The sequence below is a fragment of the Heterocephalus glaber genome, unplaced genomic scaffold (assembly GCF_053883595.1).
Source record: "Heterocephalus glaber isolate CG9 unplaced genomic scaffold, H.glaber_assembly_v1.0 deba00001457, whole genome shotgun sequence".
Taxonomy (NCBI): Eukaryota; Metazoa; Chordata; class Mammalia; order Rodentia; family Bathyergidae; genus Heterocephalus; species Heterocephalus glaber.
The window spans coordinates 23,944,870-23,972,070 of record NW_028258305.1 but is presented as its reverse complement, the minus strand read 5'-3'; the positions used below and the strand labels follow the sequence as shown (position 1 = coordinate 23,972,070).

The 27,201-nt window shown below is 44.3% G+C and overlaps 1 protein-coding gene across 4 annotated transcripts in view; it reads left to right on the top strand.

Annotated features, from left to right (window-relative positions):
• Positions 1-25,453, top strand: part of Camkmt (calmodulin-lysine N-methyltransferase) — a 442,726-nt gene extending 417,273 nt beyond the window's left edge. For 3 of the 4 annotated variants that reach the window (XM_004839379.4, XM_004839378.4, XM_087216082.1), the window contains one exon: positions 844-25,453. In XM_004839379.4, the coding sequence (XP_004839436.1) occupies positions 844-921 (78 nt within the window). In that variant the 3' untranslated portion in view covers positions 922-25,453. The remainder of the gene's footprint in view (positions 1-843) is intronic. The other variant, XR_015452987.1, reaches the window with a different exon arrangement.
• Positions 25,454-27,201: the final 1,748 nt, after the last annotated feature.

Below are 27,201 nucleotides of genomic sequence, written 5' to 3'. Positions count from 1 at the left end.
AAAAAAACGAGTTCACAGTTGACTCAAAAACACCAACTTCAAAACTATGGTCTTTACAAATTGCAAATTACTACTTGCTGGAATAAATATAAATATGACTCTCAAAATTATTCTCGCCAAATGAAGAGGAAAACGTGAATTTTGGATTCTGGTTGGATTTTAAAATCTTATCACAAGATGCTCCTTACCATTTTACCTGAGCAGTATTGAATGTTGCCACTCTGATTGTTGGAATATGGTCTCCTTGGAGAGAAGAATTTTTTGGTTATTTTTCATTAATATCAAACCCTAAAGAAAGCCTTTAAAAAGTCTCCAGAAGCCTGTCCCTGTACCCAGGTGTTGCTGTGGCCTCCAGAATGATCCCGAATGGTCCCCAAAGCCTGCCTGTCCAAAGAGTAGGGCACTGGCTGGGTTGGAAGGATTGGGAGCAGAAACTTCTATGTGGAATGATTGGTCTGGGGAAGAGGAAGAAGCCCCAGCATTCCTTTCTGTTACAAGTGCAGTTTGGATACTTATGAAAAAACACTCTACCCTCATCTAAAATAAAACAAAACAAAACGTTCCCATCTTAATGTGTAGTGTTATGCCAATGCCACTGAGAACTACTTTGAGTTGCTTTTTTGTGATTAATTTTTCCAGAACTATATATTTAGGTAAAAAGTCATCACATTATAATCAACTTTAATATTGACTTGTAAAAATTCCTAACCTTGGGGCGGGGATTTAGCTCAGTGGTTCGGCTGCCTGCCTCGCAAGCACAAAGTCCCAAGTTCAATCCCTGGTACCAAAAAAAGAAAAAAGAAGAAATAAAAATTCCTAACCTTTTTTTATTCTTATTTTCAGTTGAAAACGGAAAGCTCAGATATATATGAAGAAAACCTTCATTACCCATTAATGCTTATTTTAACTAAAACTGGATAGAAGATTAAGCTTCCCCAAAGAAGACAATATCAACGGCACAGGGAATATTTTCGCAAAAACAGAAATATCTGTAATGGGTATAATATGCAACGAACCATGGGTTCCCTGAGCTTCTCAAGCCCAGGGCTTGGGCCCCCACTCACTTTGTGACATTCCAGGTATGGGCTAAGACTCCTGTCCTCATCCCAGTTATTCCCCAGCCATTGGCACTCCACTCCCCCACCTCCCTTTTCGCAGTCTGTCTGTCACTTCTCCGCTTTTCCCGGAACAAACCCTTGTTGTCTTTAAATATGTATAAGCAGTCTGTCTGATATTTGAATTGATTTGTGAGCAAACTAAATATTTTTCCCTCTAACTGAGACAGAATTTCTTTTTGTGATTCCCCACACACACACACACACACACTTTTTTTTTAAATGGTCTTTGTTCTATTTTGGTGGCAGTAGTTTTTAATCTGTAAACACAGCAAATATCATGATTCTGTCCCGGGTGAAAAAATAAAGCGCATCTTTCTGATCTCCCTCCAATTAACTGTGTTAAACCTGCCATCTCTTTCTCTTGTTCTTTTTTTTCCCTCCATTTAAACAGGATGTTTTTTCCCTATAGATGTATAAGAAATGACTACATCACCTCAAAGCCTCATAAACTGACCGTTTGTCCTCTGGACACAATAGCGTGGCCAGCCCTCTGCTCCTCCTCCCCAATTATGTGTGATTAGTCTCAGTGTGCTGTGTCAAGGAGGGGGAGTGTGCTGAGTGCTTATTATCTGTTTAGGTACAAGAAGAGCACATTTAGGCTCTGACTATGAATGAAAAGTGAGCCTTTATCAGGGCTTAAATCTAACTGCTGCTATTCTCCAGGCCTCTTTCAAAACAGGTTCTTCCCAGAGAAATTTTGAATAAATGGTTGACAAACTAGGTTGAGACCAGGGGGAGTTAAAAAAAAACAACTCAATCGCACAATTATCTTATTTAAAATAAGTATATACTGCTAGGTGGTTTGATTGGAATGTAGGACAAACATTTAATAGGTGCTACCTAAGATTAGGAGAGGACTACTTCTCTGCAGGGAACCTAAGCCTGGCCTGCCTAGTGCATCCCTGAGATGCTCTAATGCCTTTTGTGGAAATTCAGATGTTTATCTGTAAGGAATCATCTGTGCCCACTTTGGCAGTAATGTCATTAGGTAGGTTAGCTATATGCCCTCACATCTTCAGTAGAAGTAGAGCATGTATTCTACATGATACAATTAAAGTGATAGGTGTGTGTGTTGGGGGGGGTCTGGGGGAGCTCATATTTTACATGTTAAACAAACTTAGCTGTCATAAAAATAGGGACTCTCAAATGTCTTCTCCACGCACTTCTATCATCAAACAAATTTTTCACCATCAGTTTTCATGTCCTTGTATTCAACACTTTTTCTGCTCCATTAGAGCACCTAGATGGATCTCAGAAGGCATAGGTCAAGTCGCAGTTAGATCATACATTTCTTTCTCACAAAAACTTGAATTGCAATGCCAAGTGATGGGCTAACATCACAATAACAGCAATTTATTCCTCTTTGGATAAAACAGCAGTCTATTCTCAGTGCTAGATAAAGACCAGGGCAATGCAAACCAGCCATTTAGCTGAGTAGTTCAGCTAGTGGCAGCTCTCCTTTGGTGACTGTATAGGTTGCACACTGGCTTCATAGTTAAAACTTAGAATTTGTAATATTTTAAAAGGCAGTGCAAGTAGTTCCATTTACACTGATGAAAATACAGCAAAAATTATTTCTTCTGTAAAACCTGTAACTAAATCTGCCCAACAAAGCCCATCCCTGTTGTAGCACCTAAGATGATCTATTCTTTTTTTTTCCTTTTTAAATATAGAACAGCAGGACCATGAGAATATTTCCTCTTTTTTTCTCATGAAAATACATGAATTGGCAAGAATTCAATTTGCATTTATGTGTTGTGGGTATAGAAACCCAGTGCTTATTTCTCTGGGAGAAATTTATTTAAAAATAAACACACACACACACATAACACACCTTAATGTACTTTTTTTTTTTAATCTGAGAACAGTATGTCAGAATTGAGCTAGTCCTACCCAGAGGTACCTAATAAAGAAATATACCTGTTATCATTTGATTAAAGGAATCTCCTGTCAAATGTTAAGGGTTTCATAAACCTATTCTTCATGGCAACCTCACCTGGAAATGTCTCCGGTCCAGGGTCTTTGAAAGTTTTTTTTTAAACTAGTGTAACTTATTATTAAATAATTTTTATTTATTTTTTCAAATTTTAATAGAATGTAGACATTGAGAAGGGAAAATATGACAACTCCAAAAAGTTTATCCATTTACATCTCTTGAATTTTATGGTTATTTCCATGCATTGGTATTGGGTTATTTAATTGCAACTGAAGTGGCCCATTTCATAATTGTCCATGTAATGAGGCACGTGTTTGTTTCAAAAGGAAGCTTGACAGCCCAGGAAATCATAAGAGTTTTTATGATGCTTCTCTTCTTTGTATTCCTTTATCTTTTGATAAAACTCATCATTTTCCTTTGTCATACTAAGTAGATTTGTTTGGGCATAAGAATGTTTCTAATATCACCCATGCGCAGTTCTAATGCAGTGATATGAACACCTACATACAAGTTGGTTATAAAAAATATATTTTATTTTATAGCAAGACATATGCTGTGAATTGGGATAAAAGTGCTAGAAAAGACTACCTAAGAGGTTGATGCTATTTTGTATAAATTGTGTATTTTGTTGGCTTTTTGACTGAGCATGAAAATGTAACTTCCATTAGGGAAGGGTAATTTAGGTGCTCAGTATTCAGCAGAAAACTTGTCAGGGCCATAAAAGCTTTTCTGGCTGGTTCCTCGGGTGTTTTCAGAGAAGAGCTGCCTGCCCCTTGCTGATTTTCCCTTTGGCTTCAGTATGGGCTGAATTTACCACTGCATACCTGTTGAATCAATTTGGGGGATCCAGCAGTTAACTGAGTGAAAGGAAGGATTAGTGGACCTCTGGAGCCCTATTTCAACAGCCAGGTGTCTGTCCTAAACTAGTTAACTGCTTTTGACAGTTGAAGAACCTGGTTTAATGCCATAGGCAGGAGGTGGTGGTTGTTTTTCCTTCGCCCCACTACCAAAGTGGGGCATACCTTCTTGCTAAGGGCTGGCTGTTTTTGTTTTTCATTTTGTTGCCTTTCTTCAATCTAGCTTCCACAGACTTTCACTTTGTGCTTAGTCAGCATTTCAATTGTTTCCAATCTGTGCTAGACAATTGGGTAGCATTGTCTGGTGTGACCCTTTCATTGGACTCTGGGGGTGAGGGACAGGATGTCCACATGGGGAGGGAGTCAAAGTACATGTAGAAGCATGCTCGCACCACATGCGCGCACACACACACACACACACACACACACACACACACAATGAAGCTGGTTAAAGCCCAGATTAGGGCCCTAGTTCCCAGATTCCAGGTACCCACTCCCCTCTCCCATCAGTCTCCTGACTTCAGACTAATATGAATCATCATAATTATCTTGAGTTGTATGGCAGAGTCTGATTTGAAAGTCATACTGATTTTAGGCAAAACAAATATGTTTTCCTGATTGGACCATTTCCAAATTACAAAGGAGCCAATTGGTGTTTAACTATTAGGCCTGAAATACCACTTTTAATTCTCAAATTTCTTTTGTACCCAAAGAGTCTACTGCCCAGGACATGGTTGAATATTCACTGTATTCTCAGTTCTGGAAGTCTGTGCATTTGGAGTCTATATTTTGCCTCTTTTTTGTTTCCCTGCCTTTTCAATTAATATATTTTTTAATAGATAAAACAGATCATACTGTGACTTTTAAAATGTCAACAAGCTTGTAAACAGAAATGTAATAAAATGGCTAATAGGAGATTCAATAGTTAATGGAGGGACTGAAGTGTGAGCAAATACAGTAGCTGTATATTGGAAACTGTGCAAGTGAAGATGGCTTTAGTATTGCAAACTGAGGAAGAAAATTGTTTTTAATTAGCACCTTCATAAGAACTGCTGATTAATACTGTTTTGTTTGGTGAAAAGCTTTCAGCTGAGTAATTTGTACAGCCATTACAACAGTTTTGTTAGAGCGGGACTCCTGTTGTTAAACACAAACAGCAGATGATAATGGTGGAAGATGAGTTTGTCATGTAACAATTTACCTTATTGAAAAAAGCTTTATATAAAACCCAATACAGTAGGTACCAGCAGAAATCACATATTTTAAATCCTTCCAAAATTGCAGTGTGCCATGCTTGGGGGGTTTTTTTTTCCCCCAGGGACTAGAAGCAGATTTTATATCATTTGTAAAATTATATACACAATTTAAAGGTGGTGTAGCATGGACAGGCCTCTTTCTCAGCAGCGGTTTACATTGGAGCAATAAACTGGCCATGTATTCAAACACTTTCTAACTACACAAAGCAGATTGACAAATGGAAGCCTAATTAAATAATGTTACTCAGATGTAAATTTGCACTGGGACAGGATGCAAGGAAATAAGAATTGGTGCTTTTGCTAGAGGCGGGTTAATCACACATAGGATCTTTCTAAAAAAATTTCTCTCACCGGAAGTTTAATTAACCTTTTTTTTTTCTCTTCCTGGCAACATTTTAGCCGACCAGGGGAAACTGCCCATTCAATGAGACCTGATCAGGGAATAAGAGGCACGTTTCAGTGAACTCCCATCAAAGAGATATTTCACTAGCCAGAAGCATGGAAACTTTTAAAAAAAATACATTGCAATGGTAAAGCATATTTGCACTAAAATATTACACTACCCAAGGCTGGTAAGAACTGTAAATTATTGGAGTGGCGTAATAGAGCATGAGATTTTTTTTTTTTAAGACAGGCCTTCGGGGTAATAACCAGGGTTGAGGCTCACGACAGTGCCAAATAAGCTTTAGACAGCATAATAGTCTGCAAAGAAAGCCACAGAGCACTAATGTGAAGGAAGAGCTGTCCACCACATGCAGCAAAAATCACCAAAGGTCATTTTATGGTAGCAATTGTGACATAAAATTGGTGGTCATGCTACATGTCTAATACTCAGCACAGCTTTATAAATGATGGGCCCCTAGCGATGGCTGTCATTAAGTGCTTTCATGATAATAAACTTTAAACTGTTGGCTTTATGAATCGCCAGCTAGCTTCAGCTGTTCGTTGGATGGAGCTTGCAGTGCCTTAAGTGTGACAAGACCTATTAGGAATTGCAACCATGTTTCAAGCGTACTTGGCTTCCCCACTCCTGGGGTGATTGCTGCCTATTAAACGGCGTCTGGGAAGATTTTCCTCCGGCAATCTCTGATCAAGAGCTTTTTTGGGCTTTGACCTGCATTTCCTTCAAGACTTTCTCTGAGGAGTTTTATAAGAGCAAAACTCCAGAGGATTTATAGCCACTTCTGATTAATACCTTTCCAGTTTTTCTAGCAACTCTCCCACTGCTGCATAGAGAAAAGCTTTCATTGTTCCTGAGGTGCTTATTTGTGACCTTTTCTCTGCTTCCTGATTCCCTCTAACGTGTTCTCTCTGTGAAATCCTCGGGGTGGAACCAAGACAGTTGGTGAAGTTGTTACAGCTGGAGAGACAGAGAAGGAACGAGGCAAGCTTTTATATTTTTAAAGGATTACAGCAGAGCTGGCTGGCCCCGCCCATTTAAATACCCGGTGTGACGTCACCGGCCGCCCGCTGCACCCTACGCATCTTTAATGAGCCCTCCGTGTAAATTGAGCCGGCACATAAAGATTTCATGATTCAAATTACACTTTCATTAACCTTTAGCATGGGAAGTCTTTTAGTTTCTATAAATCTTACAGTGGTTTACAGTGGTTTATCCTACTAACGTGAATAATAGATGTTTGGGGAATCACTGTTTAAAAACCCAGGGTATTTAATTTACAGAGGCTAAATACGTATTTCAGACTCACTCAGCAAGAACTTTAGTTACTTCTTGTTGCTTTTTCTAAGTTGGAGGGCGCGCCCTACCTTCTCAGTTTTCTTCTCCTTGACTCAGATGTTTTGGCAATGGCAAAAGCTTTCAATGTCTGAGTCCCTGTCTTAATCTCTCTCCCTCCCTCCCTCCCCCTCTCAGATAACTCACGTCCTGAAGGTAGTGAAACGCATGTCCCACGTGTGACCATCACACAAATTAGCAAGCCTCGGAGGGATGGGATTCGAGCTCAGCAGGGGACACTTGGGGACTCAGGTCTGCTCGCGTGGTCGTCGAAGTCTCAAACTTTTCTTCCCAAAGTATTGTGGGCTAAACTCTCCCCACCACACACACCCTAGTAGGTTTCTGCCGCTGTCACCGAGGACAGACCGTGTCCAGCCGAGGTGAAGGCGTGTCGGAAGAGGACCAGGCTCCGCGCATAAAGCCCCGCGGGCGAGCGCGTCCCCAGCGCAGCCAGGTGCGGGGCGGGAGCCGCGGGACAAAGGCGCCTCGGGGCCGAGCGAGGTCACCTGCCGCCTCCGGGGCCGATTAAGGAGGACTGGACAGGGCATTTGGAGGAAAGGGTGCCGTGCTTCTTTGGGAAATCAATTCGTCCCACCCTTCTAAGGGCGTCCGCCCTCCCTTTTTGGGAATCCCAGGCAAATGCACTTCCAGGTCCCTCGGAACCGGTGATCCACAGCCCGCTTCTGAAGAGGCGCCACCTTCCCCAGCCTTCGCCCCCTCGGCCGCCGGTGCCCCCTGAGAATCCCTTTCTGGTCCCGGCCACGTCTCGATTCCCTTTCCTTGCTGCTCGGGGAACTCCCGCCCGTCTCTGCCCAGGCCTCTTTTATAATTAGGCTGGAAGAGGAACTTTCCCCCACTCCCTTACTTTGAGATTTCTTTTTTCCCAGTGACCTGGGCTGCACTTTGCCCCTCTCCCTGCCTGCCAGTCTCCTCCGGGAAGGGCCTCTCTTTCCATTCCTACAGCTCCCCCTCCTCGAGACCCCGGGAGGCCCAGCCTCCCCAATCCGAGCCCCCCCCCCCAGCTCCGAAGACCCCCGCGGAGCAAGGAAGAGGCCTCCGCAGAATGAATGCCTGGAAAAGAGGTTTTAAATCTGTCTGCACCCCAAGGAAAAGGCCTCACTCAGAGCAGCGTCCCTGCCTCACCTCGTCTAACAAGCCTCTACCTTCCCGGTGGGCACTGCCGCTCACCGCCCTAGGCCGGGTCCACCGGGACAGTTGGGCGGAGGTATGTGAAAATGTTGGCGGAGCCGGCTGTGTGAAAAATGCCCGGCTAGAACAAGAGCTCTGCTTTGTCAATGAAAATTTGTGTTTTGCTGTTTGCAACCTCCCAGTGGGAGAAATTTGGAAGTTTAGTATGATGTTTCAGTCAGATAGGGTCAGAAAGTGAGCTCAGGGCTTCACTGCCTGGATTTGCAAGCTGCCTTCTGACGGTCAGGCTCTCGAGCTCAGCTCGGGGGAATGTCACCATGCTGTCCCCAACAGAAGACAGAGCATTTAAAAGCTTTGCCCACCCGACCTATGGTGCCACCTCCAGGTGCATTAGGCTTCATTTCCTTCGCAGGCTTTATTTTTAGGAGCAGAGGCCACAGCCCTGACCCAGCCTGTTTTGAGTGGCTCTGTCCTATCTGTGTCTCTCAAGCAGCATCTAATGATGACAGAGAGAGAGAGAGAGAGAGAGAGAGAGAGAGAGAGAGAGAGAGAGAGAGAGCGCAGCTCACAGCTCCTGACTTTACAGAGGTCTCCTCTTCAAGGTCCTTCTGGTCAGCCCACTTTGGGGCCTGGATGACAGGTCTCAGGGTCCCAGCTTGCATTCCCCTTGGCTGTCAGTAATTTGTTCTTCCTCACAGCCAAGTGCTGTCTGGACCCTCTCAGCACACCCCTGCCCACAGACCAGATAAACCATGGGATGGTTATATTATAATTTCGTCGATATACATGTGACACTGAAGGACACTATCCAGCTCTGCCCTTGTGGTAGATTGGGAGAATGAGGGGGTTGAAACACTATTTTCCAGCTTCTCCCATCAAGAAAGAGAGTTAATTTCTCCACACTTTGATTCTGAACTTGGCTTGTTCTGGCTGTTGAATTACTGTGTCAGAATCCATGAGTACAGAGGTTTGAAATTCACTTGCAAATTGGCATTTCCTCTCCTGAAGCTTTTGGAACCCAGCTATGAGGTGAGAAACCCCTGCTATGTGTTGGAAACATGTGACCCAGTCACTCCCCCCTCCCCCCATTCAGCCATGACCAAAGGCATCCAGGACTCAGCAGCTGCTGCCCCCAGGGGAAGGATGAGAAGCCAGGTCAGAAGAAGTGTGTGAGGCCAGCAAGGCCAGGCTGTGTGGGCTTTAGTGAGTCTGGACTTGATTTAGAGACTGAGCAGCCATGGAAGGGTTCAGAGTAATGAAGGTGCCACCATTAGATGGGCATGGTTAAAGGTCATGGTGAGTGCTGGGTAGAGAGTCCAGTTAGGAGACTCCTATAACCTAGCAGTCCTGGTGAAACAATATGCCAGATTGGACCAGGGACACGAATGACAACAGGGTAAGGGAAGCAAACAAATTCCAACTATGCATTTGGCCCAGAATTAACAGGATTCCTGTGGTTTCCTCATAAGATTTCAGGTGAAAATGCAATTGGTCAACCTAAAAGTCACAGTCCACCATTGTAGGAATTCAAGTCCCTTTGCTCCATGATCTGTTTCTTCCCATTCACCTGCAAAGCCTGAGTGTGCAGAAGAAGTTCCCCCATTGCTCCCATATCCAGCTGCTCAGTCTGCATACTGGTGGGCACTTGGGAATGGGGGTCTTCATGTCCTAATGTTCTAATGCTTGACATCTTCTTACACTCTAAGCAAGGGAGGCAGACTAGACAGGACTGGGCTGAAGGGTGAGTCCACTTCTAGTCTGCTCATGTAACTCCTGGAGTCTCATTCTCTGTGTTTCTAGGCAACTAGCACTGCTGTGGAATTGTTCATTCTTGAGGAACTCAGGAGAAGACACAAAGAGGCTAGAGACCGGGCTCTGTCCAGGTCATAGCCCCTCACAGAGCAAGGACATGGCAAGATGTAAAGAGCATAGGAAGGTCTTGAGTGGGGACAAAAAAAATGTGCCATCAATATTAAAATCACACCAAGAGAACATCCCCTTGGCTGGAGACAATTCAAAGAGCCTCCCCTGGGAGAGGTCATCCTATCATGGTCCTTGGTGGGAAATGGCTGAAGATAAACCTTCATGGAGTCCAAAGTACAGGAAGGAAGTGACAAAGGACAGAAAGGAAGCAGAAGACACTGAGAATCTACACCAAGGGAAGGGGCCCCAGGAACTGGAGGAAGGAGCAGAAATGGAAGGATCAAGGTACCACAAAGCCACCATGTCACCTGGGAGCAGGAGAGTGGTCCTCACTCAGTGCGGCCCACACTGAACTGCACAAGAGTCTGTGGATGAGGTAGGTGAGGTCCCCGCCCACATAGTGCTTCTAATCTAATATGGCAGACAGACCGAGTCCTCAAATAAGAGAGATCCGTGGAAAAGGACCTGCAAAGGGTGGTCAGGGATCAAGGGAAGGAGAAATTATGTTCTGGAAGAGGAGACAGAATTTGTATCAGGCCTTGGGAGTGATGGAAATGGGAAGAAAGGCCCACCAGGGGCATGAAGTTCCTGAGCTAAGGCACAGAGAAAGATTTCAGAAAATCTTGGACTTGGCAGCAGTGAGGGTAAATGGGTTAATGATCAATCCATTCACTAAGGCACCAGACATCCCCAAGAGGTGCTAGACACTCAGAGCAGGGAAGGAGAAAGATACAGTCACTGATCTCATTGTAGTGGTAGGAAAAAGGTAACAGACCTATCAACAAATAAGACTGGCTCAATTGGATAGGTGCTCAGAGGACACTAAAGGAAGATCGTATTTTAGAAAGTAACTGGGCCTCCTTTAGATACAATGTCAAGGAACTAAGGTTCTAAGAAGGGAACATTTTAGAGGAAGCCTAAATGGCAAGAAAAAGCCAGCCTCTCCAGGGCATCCAGACAGAGGCAACATCCGGTGCAAAGGCCCTGAGGCAGAAGCAGCCCTGCATAGTCCCACAGGTGGAGGGCAACCAGTGAGTAAAGTATGTAGGAAGCAATGAATGTTCAGGCCCAGTCATGCAGGACCTGATAGGCTATGGTGAAATGTTGGACTTTATTTCGATAGGAAGCCATGAGAAGACATTAAAAGAAAGAATAGGATGGTCTGTTGTTTATGAGTCAAATCTTCCACAGGCCTCTCTGAGGAAAATGGGAGGTGCAAGAGAGGAAATAGGAGCCCCAGCAATAGGCTACCATGGTAGTTCTGGTAGGAGGCAGCTGGTCATGGGTGGACACAGCCAGGTGAGGCTGTAAGGGTGGGAGAGGGGCATGCGTCTGGCCCAGAGGACTGGACTTCATGGGGGGGGGGAGCAATTGGAGGCAGTGGCTCCTGACCCAGTGTGACCTTCCTGAAGACCTGGAGTGACTGCTCCAGCACATGCAGGTGAAGACACGGAAGCAGAGTCCCAGGTCAGCCAGACATGAGGGCCAGGGCTGGGCCTCTCCCAGGGATCTCATGCACCCTGGCAGTTCAAAGGCCAATGCACTGACCGCGAGGGCAGCATCCAGGCACTGTCCTGTGGCAGGCTGCAGTAGGTCACTAGTGGTCAGTAGACAGGAGGGCTGAATGTGTGCCAGCTCTGCCCTCTTCCCTAAGCCGCATTCAGAAATTGGTGGAAATGGCCCAGGCTTCCAGCAGCAGCTCTAAAAGTTGTCCTCGGAGACCACCTCTCTTGCAATTGGGACTGTTTCAAGGACAGAAACCCCCAGCTGAGGAGCAGAAAGACCCAGGGGCAAACAGTAGTAGCAGTTGACACTCACAGGTGCTTTGTGCACAGTGCCTCATTTTACCTCCATGGCAGCCCTGTGACATGTTGACTCCTCATTGCAGACCAGGAACTGAGGCTCAGAGAGGTAAATGACTGCATGGAGAGGCCAGCTGGTTGGTCAATCTCTGCTCTTGTTCCTATCTCTGTCCCCCTCCCTCCACCCCTTCCCTCTTTATATCAAGACAGAGTCTTACTAAGTTGCCCATGTGGCTTCAAACTCAACATCACTGGAGAGTCACTTGCTTTGGCTTCCCAAGTAGGTGGCATTATAGGCATGCACCACCATACCAGACCCCTTGCACCACTTCCATGGAGAAAAATTGTGCCCAGATGAACTCTAGCTATTCTGCCTGTTGCTCAGAGGAAGGCCCATTCAGAAAGAAGGCTTATGGGTCAATCTGAATGGAAATAAAAGCAGAGTGACACTGCCCAGGTGGACTCGGGGTCTAAGCAGAGTCCTTGGAGCTGGGCACATGATGCCAGTGAGTTGGCCAGATGGCAGATGGTCCACTCCGGTAGATGCAGGCACATCTGAAACCCAACTACAGATTAGATTGGAGGTCAACCACCATCTAAAGTTCATTCCCCAGCTTCCACATGGTACACACACACACACACACACACACACACACACACACGCACACATGCACACACACACCTCACATACTCACCATGCCCAGGAAAGAGCTTTCCCTGGACCTTTCTTCTGGCCTCCCAGGACTCTAAGTAGCCAGTGGTTGGGTGATCCTCCTGGCTGGTCTCTAAAATCTCTTTACTACCTTTCCCTTGGGGTTGGATTACCACCTCCTGGAATTGGTGCTGGGCATTTGGTGAGCATTTCTCCAGTGACGTCTGATACTGTGACCACAGCAGCTGCTTCCTTGTAAGGTCACTTGTGGCCTGCTCGGCTAGGCTGGGGACAGGCTCACCAGGTGAGCCATGCCAAAAGATACTCCTTTCCAATGTTCCCTTCTTTTCCTTCCTTGGCAAGGTAGAAACCAAGTTTTTGACAGAAAAATTAGGTGTGTCAGTGTGACTCATCCCCACCTAGAGTGATTAAGCTGCTTCTGATCGTCTCTGCTGTAGGTAAAGACTGGAAAGATGAAGGGAAATAGCCAAAGAAATAGAGCTAGCGAGTAAACATGCTCGCTGGATCATTGTCTCTGGAAGGTCAGAATGAGAGGGGCCTGCGCTGTGAAACAAGGGGTGAAAAGGAGACTGAGAATTAGCTGCTGTGCTTTGAGCAGGGACAGGAAAGCCGCACACACGATCGCGGAGCGATATTCTCAGTAGCTCTGCCTCTCCTCGCCGAGGAGCCCACACACAGCCCGATCTCGCAGGTGCCTGTTGCCTGGTTGCCTGGTTGCCAAGTAGACAAGGAAGATACAGAAAATTCTGTTCCCTTCCAGTGCATTTGACATCATCGTAGCCATTTTTTTTTTTTTTTAAATGAAGCACATTTAGACATTTCTTTCTCTTCGAGATTCTCTCTGAAGAAACAAAGGAAGAGGAACTTGAGAGCAGTTAGTTGCGGGGTTGGTGCAGAGAGGAGCTCTCATTCTAAAGGCCGCCTTGATGCTTGCCAGGGTCAGAATAGATTTCAGGTAGTTGCTTGTGGGATCAGTATTCACTTCCTAGAAAACATTTTTTTACATGAGGATTAACCAACATTCTTTAACATCAGTTGTATATTACAGATTTTAATTTTTCTACTCTGATGTTACTAACCTGACAACAACCCAGGACTCTTCCTCAGGTCTGAGGACAAAGGTCTCCAGAGAGGGGTGGAGGGGAGAGAGGTGTTTACTCAGCTCCTTCCATCCCAAATGAAATATTCAAATTGGGTTTCTTCTGGGGGATTGTTGAGACTTGAGCTGTAATGTAATGGAAATGGTACTGTCCCCCAGAAGAAAGGTTTCATTAGGCCAGCTCACAAACTTTTCCCATTATCCTCTGGAAGAAACAATCTGGGTGACAGCCTGCCCATCATAATCCCTCCCTTCAGATTGATGGTGACAAAAGACTCTTAATACTGAAAATGTTCGGGGGGAGGAGAAACACTTCCCAAACAAGAAGTCCCTCCCTTCCAGGCCAGGTAACAAAGGGTCAGGAGGAATTTGGTGGGGGCCGCCTGACCACCTGCCGGTTAAACCCACGGTCAGTAGATTAACTGCGGCTCTGACTGAGTGTTTAGAAAGGCAAGTTACATGGCAGAGCAAACAAAATTCAGACTGTGCTTTACACATGGTAATCCCAAATTTAATAAGAGCCTCACTGCCAGGAAGCCAGAGCCCAAAGGTAGCTGAAGTATAGAGCTCCATTGTCCCCAGTCTGCAGTGGGGTCTGGGGTCTCAGCTAAGAAAATTCCAACTGGCCCCTTGGGCGAAGCTGTTTTCTTTCCTTTCGGGCTTCAAGGGCCTTGTCCAGAGACAAATCACAAATTTGCTTATTCCAAGCAAAGTCCCTGCAGAAGGCTTGGGTGGCCAAAAGCCCATATGAGTTTTGAGCTCTGTGGGCTGCACCTTAACCCATCTCCCTGAGCCCTGGGTGCTCAGCCAAGAACCTGGCAAGTCTGGGACACAGGCTGTGGTCAAGGCCAGAATAGGCCGGAGGGCTCATGTTGAAATGATACCAGAGCTCTGAGGTGGAGCATCTGTGGAGATGGACTTTGGACATATGTGGGTTACTTCTCAAACTATAGTTAGCAGAGGAATGGTTTTCTTGTGGCCATCTTTTTGGTCATTTAGTCATTCAACAGGTATTTACTGGGGACCTGCTCTGCCCCAGCCTTCATACTTAAATGCCTAGGATATCAGAGGAGCAGAAAATAGATACAGGCTCGCTCGACATGGATTATAGACTGAGATAAGTGCTATGAAGGGGAGAGAAATTGTTCCACCTGCCCATCCAGTGGAGGGAACTGATGAATCATGGAGAACAGGGAGGGCTTTCCCCAGTTTCTGGGGCTGGAACAATCTGGAGGGCACCCAGGGGCTGAGTGGCCTGAGGGTAGAGAGTTGAAAGGAGGTGGTGTTGTAGAGCATCTCAGGATTCCCAGGGAGGAGTACTACAAGGGAAGGAAGCAGACCCCTTTCTTCTGTCCTCTGGGGTCATGAACCTGCACAGGGAGAACTCTGGGGGACCGGGCTATGGTTTATGTGTACCATTTGTAAAGGGGTCACAGGCAGACCTCTTGGCTCAGGAGCACCACACTCCAGAAAGATAGAGCAATTAAATGTATATGAATCTCCTTGCAAAGCAAGGTAGTGAACACAGACTATATCTTTGTTTCCTATCTGTCCAGAACTCTTGCTAGAATAAAGTTATAAAATTCCAAAAATAAAAATATATAAACTCATAATGCTAAGGAGAAGAGGAGGGGGCACCAACAAATAAGATACATAAACGAATTTCTAGAATGCATGAAGCAAATGTAAAAGCCTTAAAGGGCACAGCTGAAGAGAGCTGCAGTGAATGCTCCGTGCAGGGCACCAGAATGCTCTAGAGGAGATGGAAGCCGGTCCACCTGAAACCTCAGGAAGGTTCAGGGGAGCCCATTCAGGGAAGCCAGGCACACAACTGCACAGCAAATCCACACCGCCTAGAGTTATTTGTATTTGTACTTAATATCAAGAGATGGCCAGGAGGCCCGTGCACAGAAAGACAGAGCCATCAGCATGAAAGAAATGTATGAAAATAAACCAAAAAAACTAACTCCTAGGGAAACAGAAGATCACTTTTGCACCTCTTGAGAATTCTCAGACAGAGCTGGGAGATAATATACCTAAAATATGATTTTGAAAACAATGAGTTCTTGAAAATTAAAAATGTAGTTGGTAAAATAGAATAGAAAAGACTAAAACATTGAGGAAATCTCATAAAGCTCAGAGCAGAAAGAAAATATAAGGGAAATAATAATAAAAGATGTACAGGAATATTCCAATATCGAAAAGAAATTGTGGAAAGAAAAAGCAAAGCAATTTAAGGGGAAAAAAATTAAAGAAAATACATAAAATTTCCTAGGGCTAAAAGAAGAAAATAGTCCTAATATTGGAAGGGCTACTAAGTGTTCGTGGTTTTTGGGGGGTTTTTTTTGGTACCAGGGATCGAACTTGGGTCCTTGTGCTTTCAAGGCAGGTGGTGGAACCACTGAGCTAAATCCCTGGCCCAGGCTACTAAGTGTTCAACACAATGAATGAAAAAACCCCACAAACTAGACATAGCCTGGCAAAATTTCAAAGAACTGAGTGGAAAGAGTAGATGCTAAGAGAGTCCAGGGAGAAAGAGCAAGTTTCCTACAAATTAATAGTAATCAGAATAGCATCAGACTTCTACTTAACAACATGGATGCTGGCAGAGAATGGAGTAATGTCTCCAAAATTCTGAGGATAACTCGCCTTTGGCTAGAATCCTATGCACAAACTATCTGTGAGGTGGCAGACAACGTAAGAGTTTTCAGACAAGTAAGGGCACAGAAAGTTTACCTGCAACATGCCCTTTCTTGGGAAGTCAGCTGCGGCTATACTCCTGCAAAGCAAAAATGGATGATGGGAGAAAGAAGACAACCCAGGCTCTGGTCTAGGATGGCAGGGAAGGGAATCTGTGATGACTACTGGGTTCAGTCTGAACAGTAACCAGCAGGGTCACAGGGACTTTGAGGGAGAAGGGAAGGCAGTTCTTAGGGGATCATATAACATAATCCATAAATGTTAAAACTGTACACTAGCAAGTAATGTGAGAAAGAATAGAGGCAACTAGTAACTCTGGGAGGGAGTGATATTTAAAAAAATCAAGATAAAAAATTAATAAAATTTAAAAAATAAAAATAAAAAGTCAAGATCAGAATAGGAGGTAAATTAGAAGTGACATGAAACTAAGGAAATGATAAAGTACAGTATAAGGAATAATTTATTTAACTTCATGCTAGAAACATTCTCTTTTAAGAGACTGAAGGATCATGATACTAGACTAGATAAGCAGGAATGTGATCCTCAAATTATTACTATAATTAAATAATACATAAATAATTACATAATAACATAAATAGAATTAGTTTTCCATTTCAAGAGTCAACCACTAAGCAAAGTTTGGAAAACTAGGCTGTGTGGCAGAAAAGTATATACATTTTAACCTCAAAATGTAAACCTGCAGGGCCGGGGATTTAGCTTAGTGGTTTCACTGCCTGCTGTGCAAGCGCAAGGACCTGAGTTCGATCCCCGGTACCAAAAAAAAAAAAAAAAAAAAAATGTAACCCTGCAAGTATAGTGGTAGAAAAGTGCGATGTATGAAGGGAGAGAAAAGTTAGAGACGGGGAGGGAATATCAGCAATAGTATTCTAAATTTACAAAGCTGACACGCAAGATGTATTTTGAAAGTCAATGGATCAATAAGCACAGCTTTAAACATTTGTTAAAGTTACAAAGACAAACCGTAGAAGAGTGGAAAGAATAATATCGAACACTGCAGTTTTTAATTTTATTCGTACATGTTGGTAGTCCATGAAGCTCTCATTCATCTTCAGGAATAGGTACACGTACTTAGTACAGCTTGTTTCTTATTTCTTTTATAATCCCTTTTCCCTTCCTACACACCTCCCTCCCTCCGCCTCTAAATACCATTTTCATTCATTACTATTCTTACCTTCCATTTAGGCTGTATTTGTACTCATTCAGGTTATTAGGGTCCTGTACATGGCCTATCCTAACTCTTCTTACTTCCCTTTGCTCCCTCTCTCCCCTCCTCCCCCTCAGTCTCCTGGTTTCCTTCCCATTTGAAAGAGATCTGTCCCTTTGTTTCCTTCTAGCCATCCTTTTTATGATCTTTGTGTATATTTTGTCTTACTCAAATGAGAAATAGCATATGGTATTTAAGCTTGTGTGTCTGATTTATTTCACGCAACATTATATTTTCCAGGTGTATCCATTTTCCTACAAATGTCTCTAATTGATCCTTCTTTACAGCCAAGTACTATTCCATTATGCATAGATAACACATTTTATTTTCTTTTTTTCAACTTTTTTTTATTAGTACATGTTTGCAGTACAGGCAGTTTACAGTCACCTTGGGGAGTGGGTACATGTACATAATATAGCTTGTTTCTTTTTTTTTAATCCCCTTTCTCTTGCCTCTCCCCCCCCTTCCTCCTCAAATTCCTCTATTCTAATTTTCATTCTTGTTGATATTATAAGGAGCCATTTTATCTTTTTTTTTCCTTTGGTGGTTCTGGGCTTTGAACTCGGGACTTCCTGTGTGCTAGGTAAGTGTTCTACCACTGAGCTACATCCCCAGCCCCTCTTGATTAATCTTAGCTCATAATATGACCTATAATGTTTATATTCATTAAGGTTATTAGGTACATGGCATATCTTTATTCTTCTCATTTCCCCTTCTCCTCAGTCCTCTCCCTTGTTCCCTTGGACCATTTCTCTATTGCAAGAGATCCATCTGTTCGTTTCTATCCATTCTTTATTTTTCTCTTTGTTTGTACTTTGCCTCACTTAAATGAGAGCTACCATATGCTATTTCAACTTGTCTGTCTTATTTATTTCACTCAAGGTTATATTTTCCAGGTGTACCTATTTTCCTACAAATGTCTCAGATTTGTCATTCTTTATAGTCTATATATATTCCATTATATATAAATACCACATTTTCTTTATTCAATCATCCGTTGATGGCCATACAGACTGCTTCTAGAATTTAGCTATGTATTATGATTTGTGCTGCTATAAACTCTGGAATGCATGTATTGTTGTAGTATGATATCGTTAGCTCTTTGGGGAAGATACCTAGAAGAGGAAGAGCTAGGTCATATGGAATCTCTAATTTTAGTTCTTTGAAAAATCTCCATACTGATTTCCATAGTGGTTGTACTAGTTTACATTCCCACCGACAATGTAGGAGCGTTCCTTTTTTCACCACAGCCGCACCAGCGTTTTGAACACTGAAATTTCTTCACACTCAGAATTCCACAGTTGACTCCCTTAAACGCTTGCAAATGAAGAAATTGGTGAGTACATCAGAGGTGTAAGGTACACGACTCTGGATTCTATGGGATATCCACCTTGGGTTGCCCAATAAAATAGATTGTGCAATATTTGGGACATAGTCATTGTTTATCTGAAATTCAAACATGCCAGGATATGCTGTAACCCCCCCCCAAAAAAATAAATTTGGCAACCATGGATCCATTGGAAGAACTAAAAATCAAGTAGATTAAAGAGGTTGTCTCTGAGCAAAGGTATGTCAGATGTGTTCAGTATGTAAGAGGTAATTTATTAATAAAAATCAACATGGCTCTGCCCCACTTAATATGTCTTACACAAGTATTTAAAGATTATTAGTTTGAGAGGATTCCATGTGGTAAGCTTCTCAGGCTCTTGAAAGTCTTGGGTACTTTGACCAAGTATGTGTCAGATCCTTTGAGGTCCTTCAGCCTAGCAACGTGGAATTTGGATGAAGAGGAAATATACATTGCATATAGAGCAGCTAATCCTCTCACGGAGGCTGGCTTCTGTTACTAGAAGCCAGGTGATTACAAAAAAAAAAATTGGTAGTGGGTGCTGAATAGTACAGAGGCTGAAAAACTAAAGGGAGAGGGCCTAAAGGCAGGACAGAGTTGGAAGAGGAATGGTATTTGGAGAAGGAAGAGGAAAGAATTCCAGTGCTTGCTTTTAAAGTAGGTGTTTTAAACTATACCTTAGGGCTAGAGGTGCAGCTCAGTGTTAGAGCACATGCATTGCACGCATAAGGCCCTGAGTTCAATCCTCAACACCACAATTATTAATAATAAATAAATAACTTATACTTCAGCAAAAAAGCAGCTGTCTTCTCCACTCCATTCCCATGTGTACTTCAAGAAGCATCCTTTCTTGTGAGTCTCCAGATTTTAGATGTGCTACTTGACCAGTTGTTGAATGCCCAAGAAGCCTTGCCATGAGATGAATCAGTGATGAGAGAATGATGAAGAACCGCTGCTCTGGTCGGGTACAGCAAACCTCGGCTCAGGTTCTCCGAGCCTTGGCAGCCTGGAGGTCAAGTTAAGCCCAAGGAAAAAGATCTTCACCTGATCGGGGATTGAACTCGGGCCTTTGTGCTTGCAAGGCAGTCTTTGCACTTGCAAGGCAGGTGGCAGCACCACTGAGCTAAATCCTCAGCCTGAAACATGTTTTCTTGTTGCTGTTTTGCCACTAGTTATATATTTTATGATTTTTTTTCTGTATACAATTTTTTATTTTAGTTTATTAGTACATGCATATGGTACATAATGTTTACATTCCTGGTAGGACATCGGTACACAAACATAACATACCGTAATTCCTTTTTCATCCCTTTTCCTTTTCCTCCTCCCCCTCTATTCATCCTTTGGTCCCCTTCCTTTTTTGGTATGTGTTTGCAGTACACAGTGTTTACATTCCTTGTGTGGAGTTGGTCATGTACATAACACATCCCAATTCCTTTTTCTCATCCCTTATTCCTTCTCTCCCTCACCCTTCCCTCTGTCTTTTGATTATCTTCCCCTTTGAGAACAACCTTTCTTTCTTTTCTTTTCTTTTCTTTTCTTTCTTTCTTTCTTTTTTTCTTTCCTTCTTTCTTTTGTTCTTTCTTTCTCTCTTTGCTCTTTAGATTTACTCTTTTTTTTTTTTTTTTTGGTACTGGGGATCGAACTCAGGTCCTTGTGCTTGCACTGCAGGCAGCAAAACCACTGAGCTAAATCCCTGGCCCTAGATTTACTCTTAAGTAAGAGTAAATAGCACATTTTCTTTATCTATTCATCTGTTGATGAACATAATGGGACACTTCCAAGATTCAAAGTGAAACATGTTAACCTGGTTTGAATCTTGATTTGAAAAACCATCAGCAAAAGTCCATTTTAAGGCAAATGAGGAATTTGAACAGGGGCTAATATTTGATGATATCAATAAACTGTCAATTTATTTAGATGATAAAAGACTTACAGTCATGTTTTTTAAAAGCCTTTAAATATTCTGAATTATTTACAACTGAAATGATATATCTGGAATCCCAGCTACTTGGGAGGCTGAGGCAGGAGGATTGCAAATTTGAGGTCAGCCTGAGCAATTTAGCAAGATCTTGTCTCAAAAAGGGTTGGGGATACAATTTAGTGGTAGAAGGCTCCTGGGTTCCATCCCCAGCACTGGCAGGAAAAAAAAAAAGGTATTTCTGGGATTTGCTTCAGTATAACCCAGTATAGTCTTGGGATGAGATGGGGAAAGGTGGAATAATATTGACTATTCTTTTACTTCTATAGGTTTGAAAGTTTTAATAATAAAATTCCTCACTTAATATTCCTTTCTCCCTCTGTGAACAAGATCACAGTCTCTTAGGTTTACATAACATGTATGGTTCACATTTGCATCAAGTACTTTATCCCTGCATACCCTAGTTGCACAATTGGACAATTTTACTGACGGAGACAGAGGACAAAGGTCCATGGGGGGCTTGACCTGGACAGATGTCCTTTCCTACCCTCCGAGGAGTTTAGGTGGCAGGAAATACCTTCTTGCTCATAGTCTACCTTTTTTAGTGTTCAAAAATAAGTACTTGTAGTACATACAGCTGTTGAACATCTGCTATTTGTCACACCTTCAGGGGGTGGGGTGAGAGGGATAGAGACCAGATATTTTTCCCACTTCTAGTTCCCTGGATATTTTTCCAAAACCAGATGGGATGCTTTGCCTTTTATTTCAAGGCCCTTTAACTGAAAACTCCCTAAACTAAGGAGGGAAAACCACAGGTGGGTAATAACCCCCAGTTTACTCCCCACCTTCAAAAATACCTAGGACCTCAGGTGATTCAAACCCTACAGTGGAGAAAGAGCCAGCAGGGCAGGGAACCCACACTTGGGATGAGAAGATCTTCCCTTATGATCTATTCTGGAGGCCCCCAAACAAATTCCTGAGCATCTGTAAGTCTGTCACCATTTTCTGTGTGACGGTATCACCATGGCCAAAGGACATCTCCAAGATCTGAAACTAAGCACCCTGAGAAGCTACTGCCTCGCTATTAAATGGTCCCAGGGACCCTCTCGCCCCCTCCCTTGCCCAGGATTCTGGACACTCCTACATCGACCAGGTGACCTTCCTTCAACCCCCACACACAGACCTCTCCAGGGCTCTCTCTTCTCTGGACAACTTCCTGTCAGCCAGGCATTTTGTGGCTCCTTCTCAGCCCTCAGCCTTCCCGACACCCTCTCCTTCTGCTCCCCGGGGGGCTGAAACAACCATGGCTGAAGTCTCTAGGGACTGCCACCACGAGGAATGGGTGACTGCTTAGACAGCCCCTCCTCCCGTTCTGGCCTCCCCAGTCTGCTTTCCTCTGCCTCTCCTCTTCCCTCATGTCCAGCCATCACCTCCCCTCTGTCCCTCAGGCCAGTGACATCTTCTGGAGTGAGTCCTTCTCTGAGGCAAAAGGGGCTGGCCTCAGAGTCCTCTGTCCTCAGCCATGCTGCAGCCCTTTGTCCTGTCCTTTGACTCTTTCTTCAACTTAGGCTAATTTACTGAGTAGACAGCCACATCTATGTCAGGCCTTGCCCACAGATTCTGCCTCCTTTCTTGGATCCTCCATCTTGAATGTGAGGGAGATTTATTTAGCACTTACTGTATACATCAAGAACTACGCTAAATATTTCCATGTATTATTTCTTTTCATCTGCCAAACAATGAAGTAGGCACTATTATTTAGGCTCAGAAAAGTTAAGGAGCTTGCCTGGACAATAGATCCAATGTATAAATCCAGGCAGTACTTCTCCAGAGAGGCTGAAGGCCAGGTGAAATGTGTAGCAGTTATGTTTATAAATTGTACCACTTCTGGGAGTAAGGAGAGATCTAAATGCTAAATTCAGCCATGAAACCCTGTATGATGATGGGCAAATCAGTTAACATTTTGGACCTTTACTTTCAGCATCTTTAAAATGTGGGTTGGAGAGGTAGGGAATTACACAGACATTATCTCATGGGACATATACGTAACTCAGTGATCAAGTACATGGACTCCCGTGCCAGGTTGCCTGGGTTCAAGTGACAGTTCTGCTATTGGTGAATTATGTGACCCAACTGCCTTATGTCTCCATTTTCCCATGTGTGTAACGGGAATGGCCACGACAGTACCTATCTGATGGAGTCATGGTAAGGTCTGACTGGTTACTTCAAGTACTTAGCACTGTCTGGCATATGGCAAGTGACACTGGCCAGAATTATTATAAGTTTTGTTATGACAATTAATGGTCTATTCAAAGATGCTATGATCACAAGGTGCATTAGAACTTTTGGTACCACTGTTAATGTGTCTAATATTTTCTTTAATAGTAAGAAAATTTTCCCTACTGTATAGTAATTCCCTCCTTTCAAAACACATGCATATGTAGTCTTATGTCAGGACCTCGGTGATAAAACTGCACATTTGAAGATCCTTTCACATGTCATGTTCCAAATACAGGTCAATGTGTTTAAACCAGTTCCGCTCATTTTGTCCCCATCCCACGCTGTGCAATCCAAGATGAGGAAACTTTTGCCCAGCCATAGGAGGGGACTTGTGTACTAGGTGGCTCTAGGTCACACACTCATGGCCTGTGAAACTAGCAATAAAACTGAAAGACTCTAGCTCCCAGTCCAGAACTGTTTCCTGAAAGGAACCTCTGTGTTCTTCGAAGTATTTTGTGCTTATATGTTTTCTGGGTTCCCACTGACCTGAACCACAACTTGCTGTGGCATTATCCAGATGGCAAGATCTCCTCTCCTGTAACTCAGGACAGCCAGACTTTATCTAAGAACAGAATCTCCTTCTCCACAGGACTGTGGGGATCTAAGGGCACTGGTCCCTGAGGAGGGAAAGAGAAGGCCATATGTCAGAGACACACTCCACTTGATTAGCTTTGTGGTCTCAGGCAAATCACTAAAACTCTAAACCTCTCAAGATTAATGGGCACAATCATCTTGCAAGGAAGTTGTCAGAATCAGGCACAACACGTGTGGGCATCAAGTATGTATTCAATAAATGGCAGGTAAAAAAGAAAACATACTCCTTTCTCCATGGGCCAGTATGGCTGATGGAGCCAGCTTCCGGGCTTGCTTGTGCTGTCGGAGGGAGGACGCTGGCTGCCAAAGGCAGCCGCAGCAGGCAGAGCAGACAGGTGACTCGAAGTCACGAAACATGTGTTCTCACTTTGGGCACCTGCCATTTTTTTAATGACCCCCCCCACACACACACACCATACGGCCATCATTTAGCAAATACCGGGGATAGTTATTAATTTAAAAAACATGTTCAGCCTCTGCTTACAGACACTGCCATTTCTCCCCTCGGGAATAAGTTTTTAGTTATGTTTCTAAAATTAGCTGGCGCTTGAATTTCATTTTCCATCCAAGCTTCCCTGTTATCTGTAAGGTCACAGAAACACTTAGGCTGCGGACAGTCCAATCCCAGATATTAGGCTCCTGGAATTAAAAGCTGAACTAAGTAAATAAGGAGAGAATGCCCCGGGAGTCTTTGCAGAGCAGAAATCTGGTCCCCAGCTTGCCTCTGACAGGCCGGTTTCCTCTTTGATTCGCTCTTCCCTTACGTTTTGAGGTGAAGGCTGAGGAAGAGGCAAAAAGGGCTGTGACCTATATCGTCAAGGTCTGGCTCTTCTCTCTTCAGCAAGAGGAAAGAATCAGAATGCATTCCGGAGGGAGAAGAAGCAGCCCAAGTGCTGATTGTCCCTTTAAGCCATTCCAATCACAGGCTGGCGTTAAAATAATGCTCACCTACTGCGTTTCCAGCTGAGCCATCTACCTTTTTCGCTGGCGGGGTCAGGCCCAGTGGAGCCTGATGAGGCTGCCACCGGCCCCGTGAGCGCAGCTACAGGCCCCGCTACACCTGTTTATCGCCGAGTCATTTCATTTCCTTCCCCTCCTCCCTGCTTGAAAAGGAGCATTAATTAAACCGGTAAACAAGCCGGCTCCCCTTCTAAATCAGAGCTGCAGGCAACGGAGAGATAACTTGGGCTCCGGAGAAGAGGGATTTTCAGTTAATTTATGGAATCTACCGTCATTCTCTCTCTCCGAGCAGCCACCTCCCCGCTTAACAGGGAAATTGAAGCAGACAGTCTTTGTCTAAACACTTCTTTCGCCCAGAATATCTTAATTTTTCTATTTGAATGTTTAATAAGGTTTGGGGTGCTGCTGCTTTTTAATTGTAATGGTGCAGGCGTTCGGGTGTTATCACTTGGCTGGTGGTTGCAGGGCGTCCGTCCTCCCCGAGCCTGCCAGGAAGGACCAGCTTTCCCAGGCTGGGCTCTGACAGCCAGCGCGAGAGGGAGGCTGCAGTCTGGGGCGACCTCGAAGTCAAGGGAGGCCAGAAACGCTTGTCCACAGGCATCAGCCTTTGCTTTTCTCTTTTCCCAGCACCATCGGAGCCGGCAAGCGCCCGGGACGCTGCCCGCTTGCTTCCTACGAGTTCGCGGCTCAGGCGCCCGGCCGCACCCCGCCCCCGCCCCCCCCCGAGGGCCGCCGCAGCCCATCTCAGGGCCCCTCCGCACAGGGCTGGGCCCGGCTTATTTCCGGCCGCCGCTGTGAGGACCCGGCGCTGCCTAATTAATTTCCTTTCGAAGGCGGCCGTGTGCGTGCGTGTGTGTGTGTGTGTGTGTGTGTGTGTGTGTGTGTGTGTGTGTGTTTCCCAACTGCTGTTTGGAATCCCTCAATATAAGTGGGAATCACCCTGAAACTGCAGTTTTCAGAAGATTATAGGCAGTCCAAGAAAAGCCACTCTGTATACCCTTGTCATTTCCTATGTAAACCTCCGGGAGAGAACACAGGAATGAATGTCTTATCCATACTTCAAGTCAGCCTGCTTTTCCGGGTGGCATATCCAGTAATCATGTTGACAAATTAATGGTAGAGAATTAGTTGTACATTGAAGATTTAAATTATATTATGCAGCACATTGTCATAAAATGCTATAAAACAATAGGGAAGGAAATCTAGATGAATTCAAGTTACTGACACGGCAAGCACCAGACTGACATCGGTACACCTCGCCAGGCGCGGGGCTCGGCGCGCCCAGACCCTCCCCGAGGCTCGCGGAGGGGCGCGGCCCAGGCGGGGGGCAGCCGGGCGCGGCGAGCCAAGGGTTAAGCGGCTGATCGCCGCTCTCCCGGCTCCCCTCCCCTGAGTGCTGATTTTCAGGCCCACCGAGCCGCCCGAGAAAGTTTTCAATTCGACGAGGCCGGAGCGATTCAGGGGCTGAGCTCCTTAGAAATGTTCGGGGCCCCCGAGGGTCGACGTGCGCGCGGGAAGGGGGGCTGCCCCGTCCGGGACACGCTAATTACAAGGATTCAGTTTCCCGGCTCTGAAGGAATGCATTACCTGCAGCAAAGGAGGCTCGGCCTCTCAGGAAGGCCCCGAGAGGAAGCTGAATGCCCCAGCGAATTCCAGCCCCATCCCTAGGTTTATACCCACAACCCCAGCCCCTGCTGGGAGACTAATCGCTTGGCCATTGTCAGGGCTGTTGTCCAATCAGCCCCTGAATAGCAAAACTTCACAATGCCGAGTATGAATTAGAGGGGAACAAATGTGGATGCAGACTTTTTTTGCAACAATACCTAACTGAGCCTTTCAGACAGGACAACGATGCACAAAAGCCCGACGGAAATTGGAGTAACTTTTGGAGGCCCTTGTAGCTCCCTTCAATAAGCGTTAGCTCCATAATGGCAGCATGGGCCTCCTCCATCAACCTTCCCCCCTTTTTTGTGAGGTGGATCAATTGTTCAGGAGGTGGGGGGAAATTGTCATAAAAAATTGGGCATTTTTGTTGTCCTCGTCTTGGAAACGGTGGCTCTCTGTTGAATACGGCCGAATACGTCTCTCTCCTTTTTATGTGACTTGTAGATTTAGTCATTATTTCGCTCACCGTAAAGTACTGACAGTGTCCCCTCCCTCCTCTGCCCACCCCCAAAAGAACAGAATGGCTTCTTGAGCTATACAAATGTCAGGTCTCTGTTTTAAAATTTAGCTTTGTTTACCCAACAGAATGGAATGCATTACTGTGTAAAAGTGGTTCCATTTTCTGATCTTTTTATTCAAAACGTTGAGAGTATCAAAAAGCTCATTTGAAGGTCACAGGTTTATGTATCTATTCTCTTAAGTGTTTTAGAAATTCATATGGAGGACACAAAAGGTGGAAAATGTGAAAACATACTGTTCATTGTTTATCCTAACCTTGCCATGGTTATTAGATAAATGAGTGTAGGGGGAAAAATGGCATTAAAAGCCATTGTGAACTGGGAATTTTTTTCCCCTGAAGACTGTTAATTTTAGCCCTTGATCTGTAAAGGTCAATTTCTAATTCTTTTTATTACTGTGCAGTTTATATAACTTCTGCATTTCAAGTCTATAAAAAGCTTT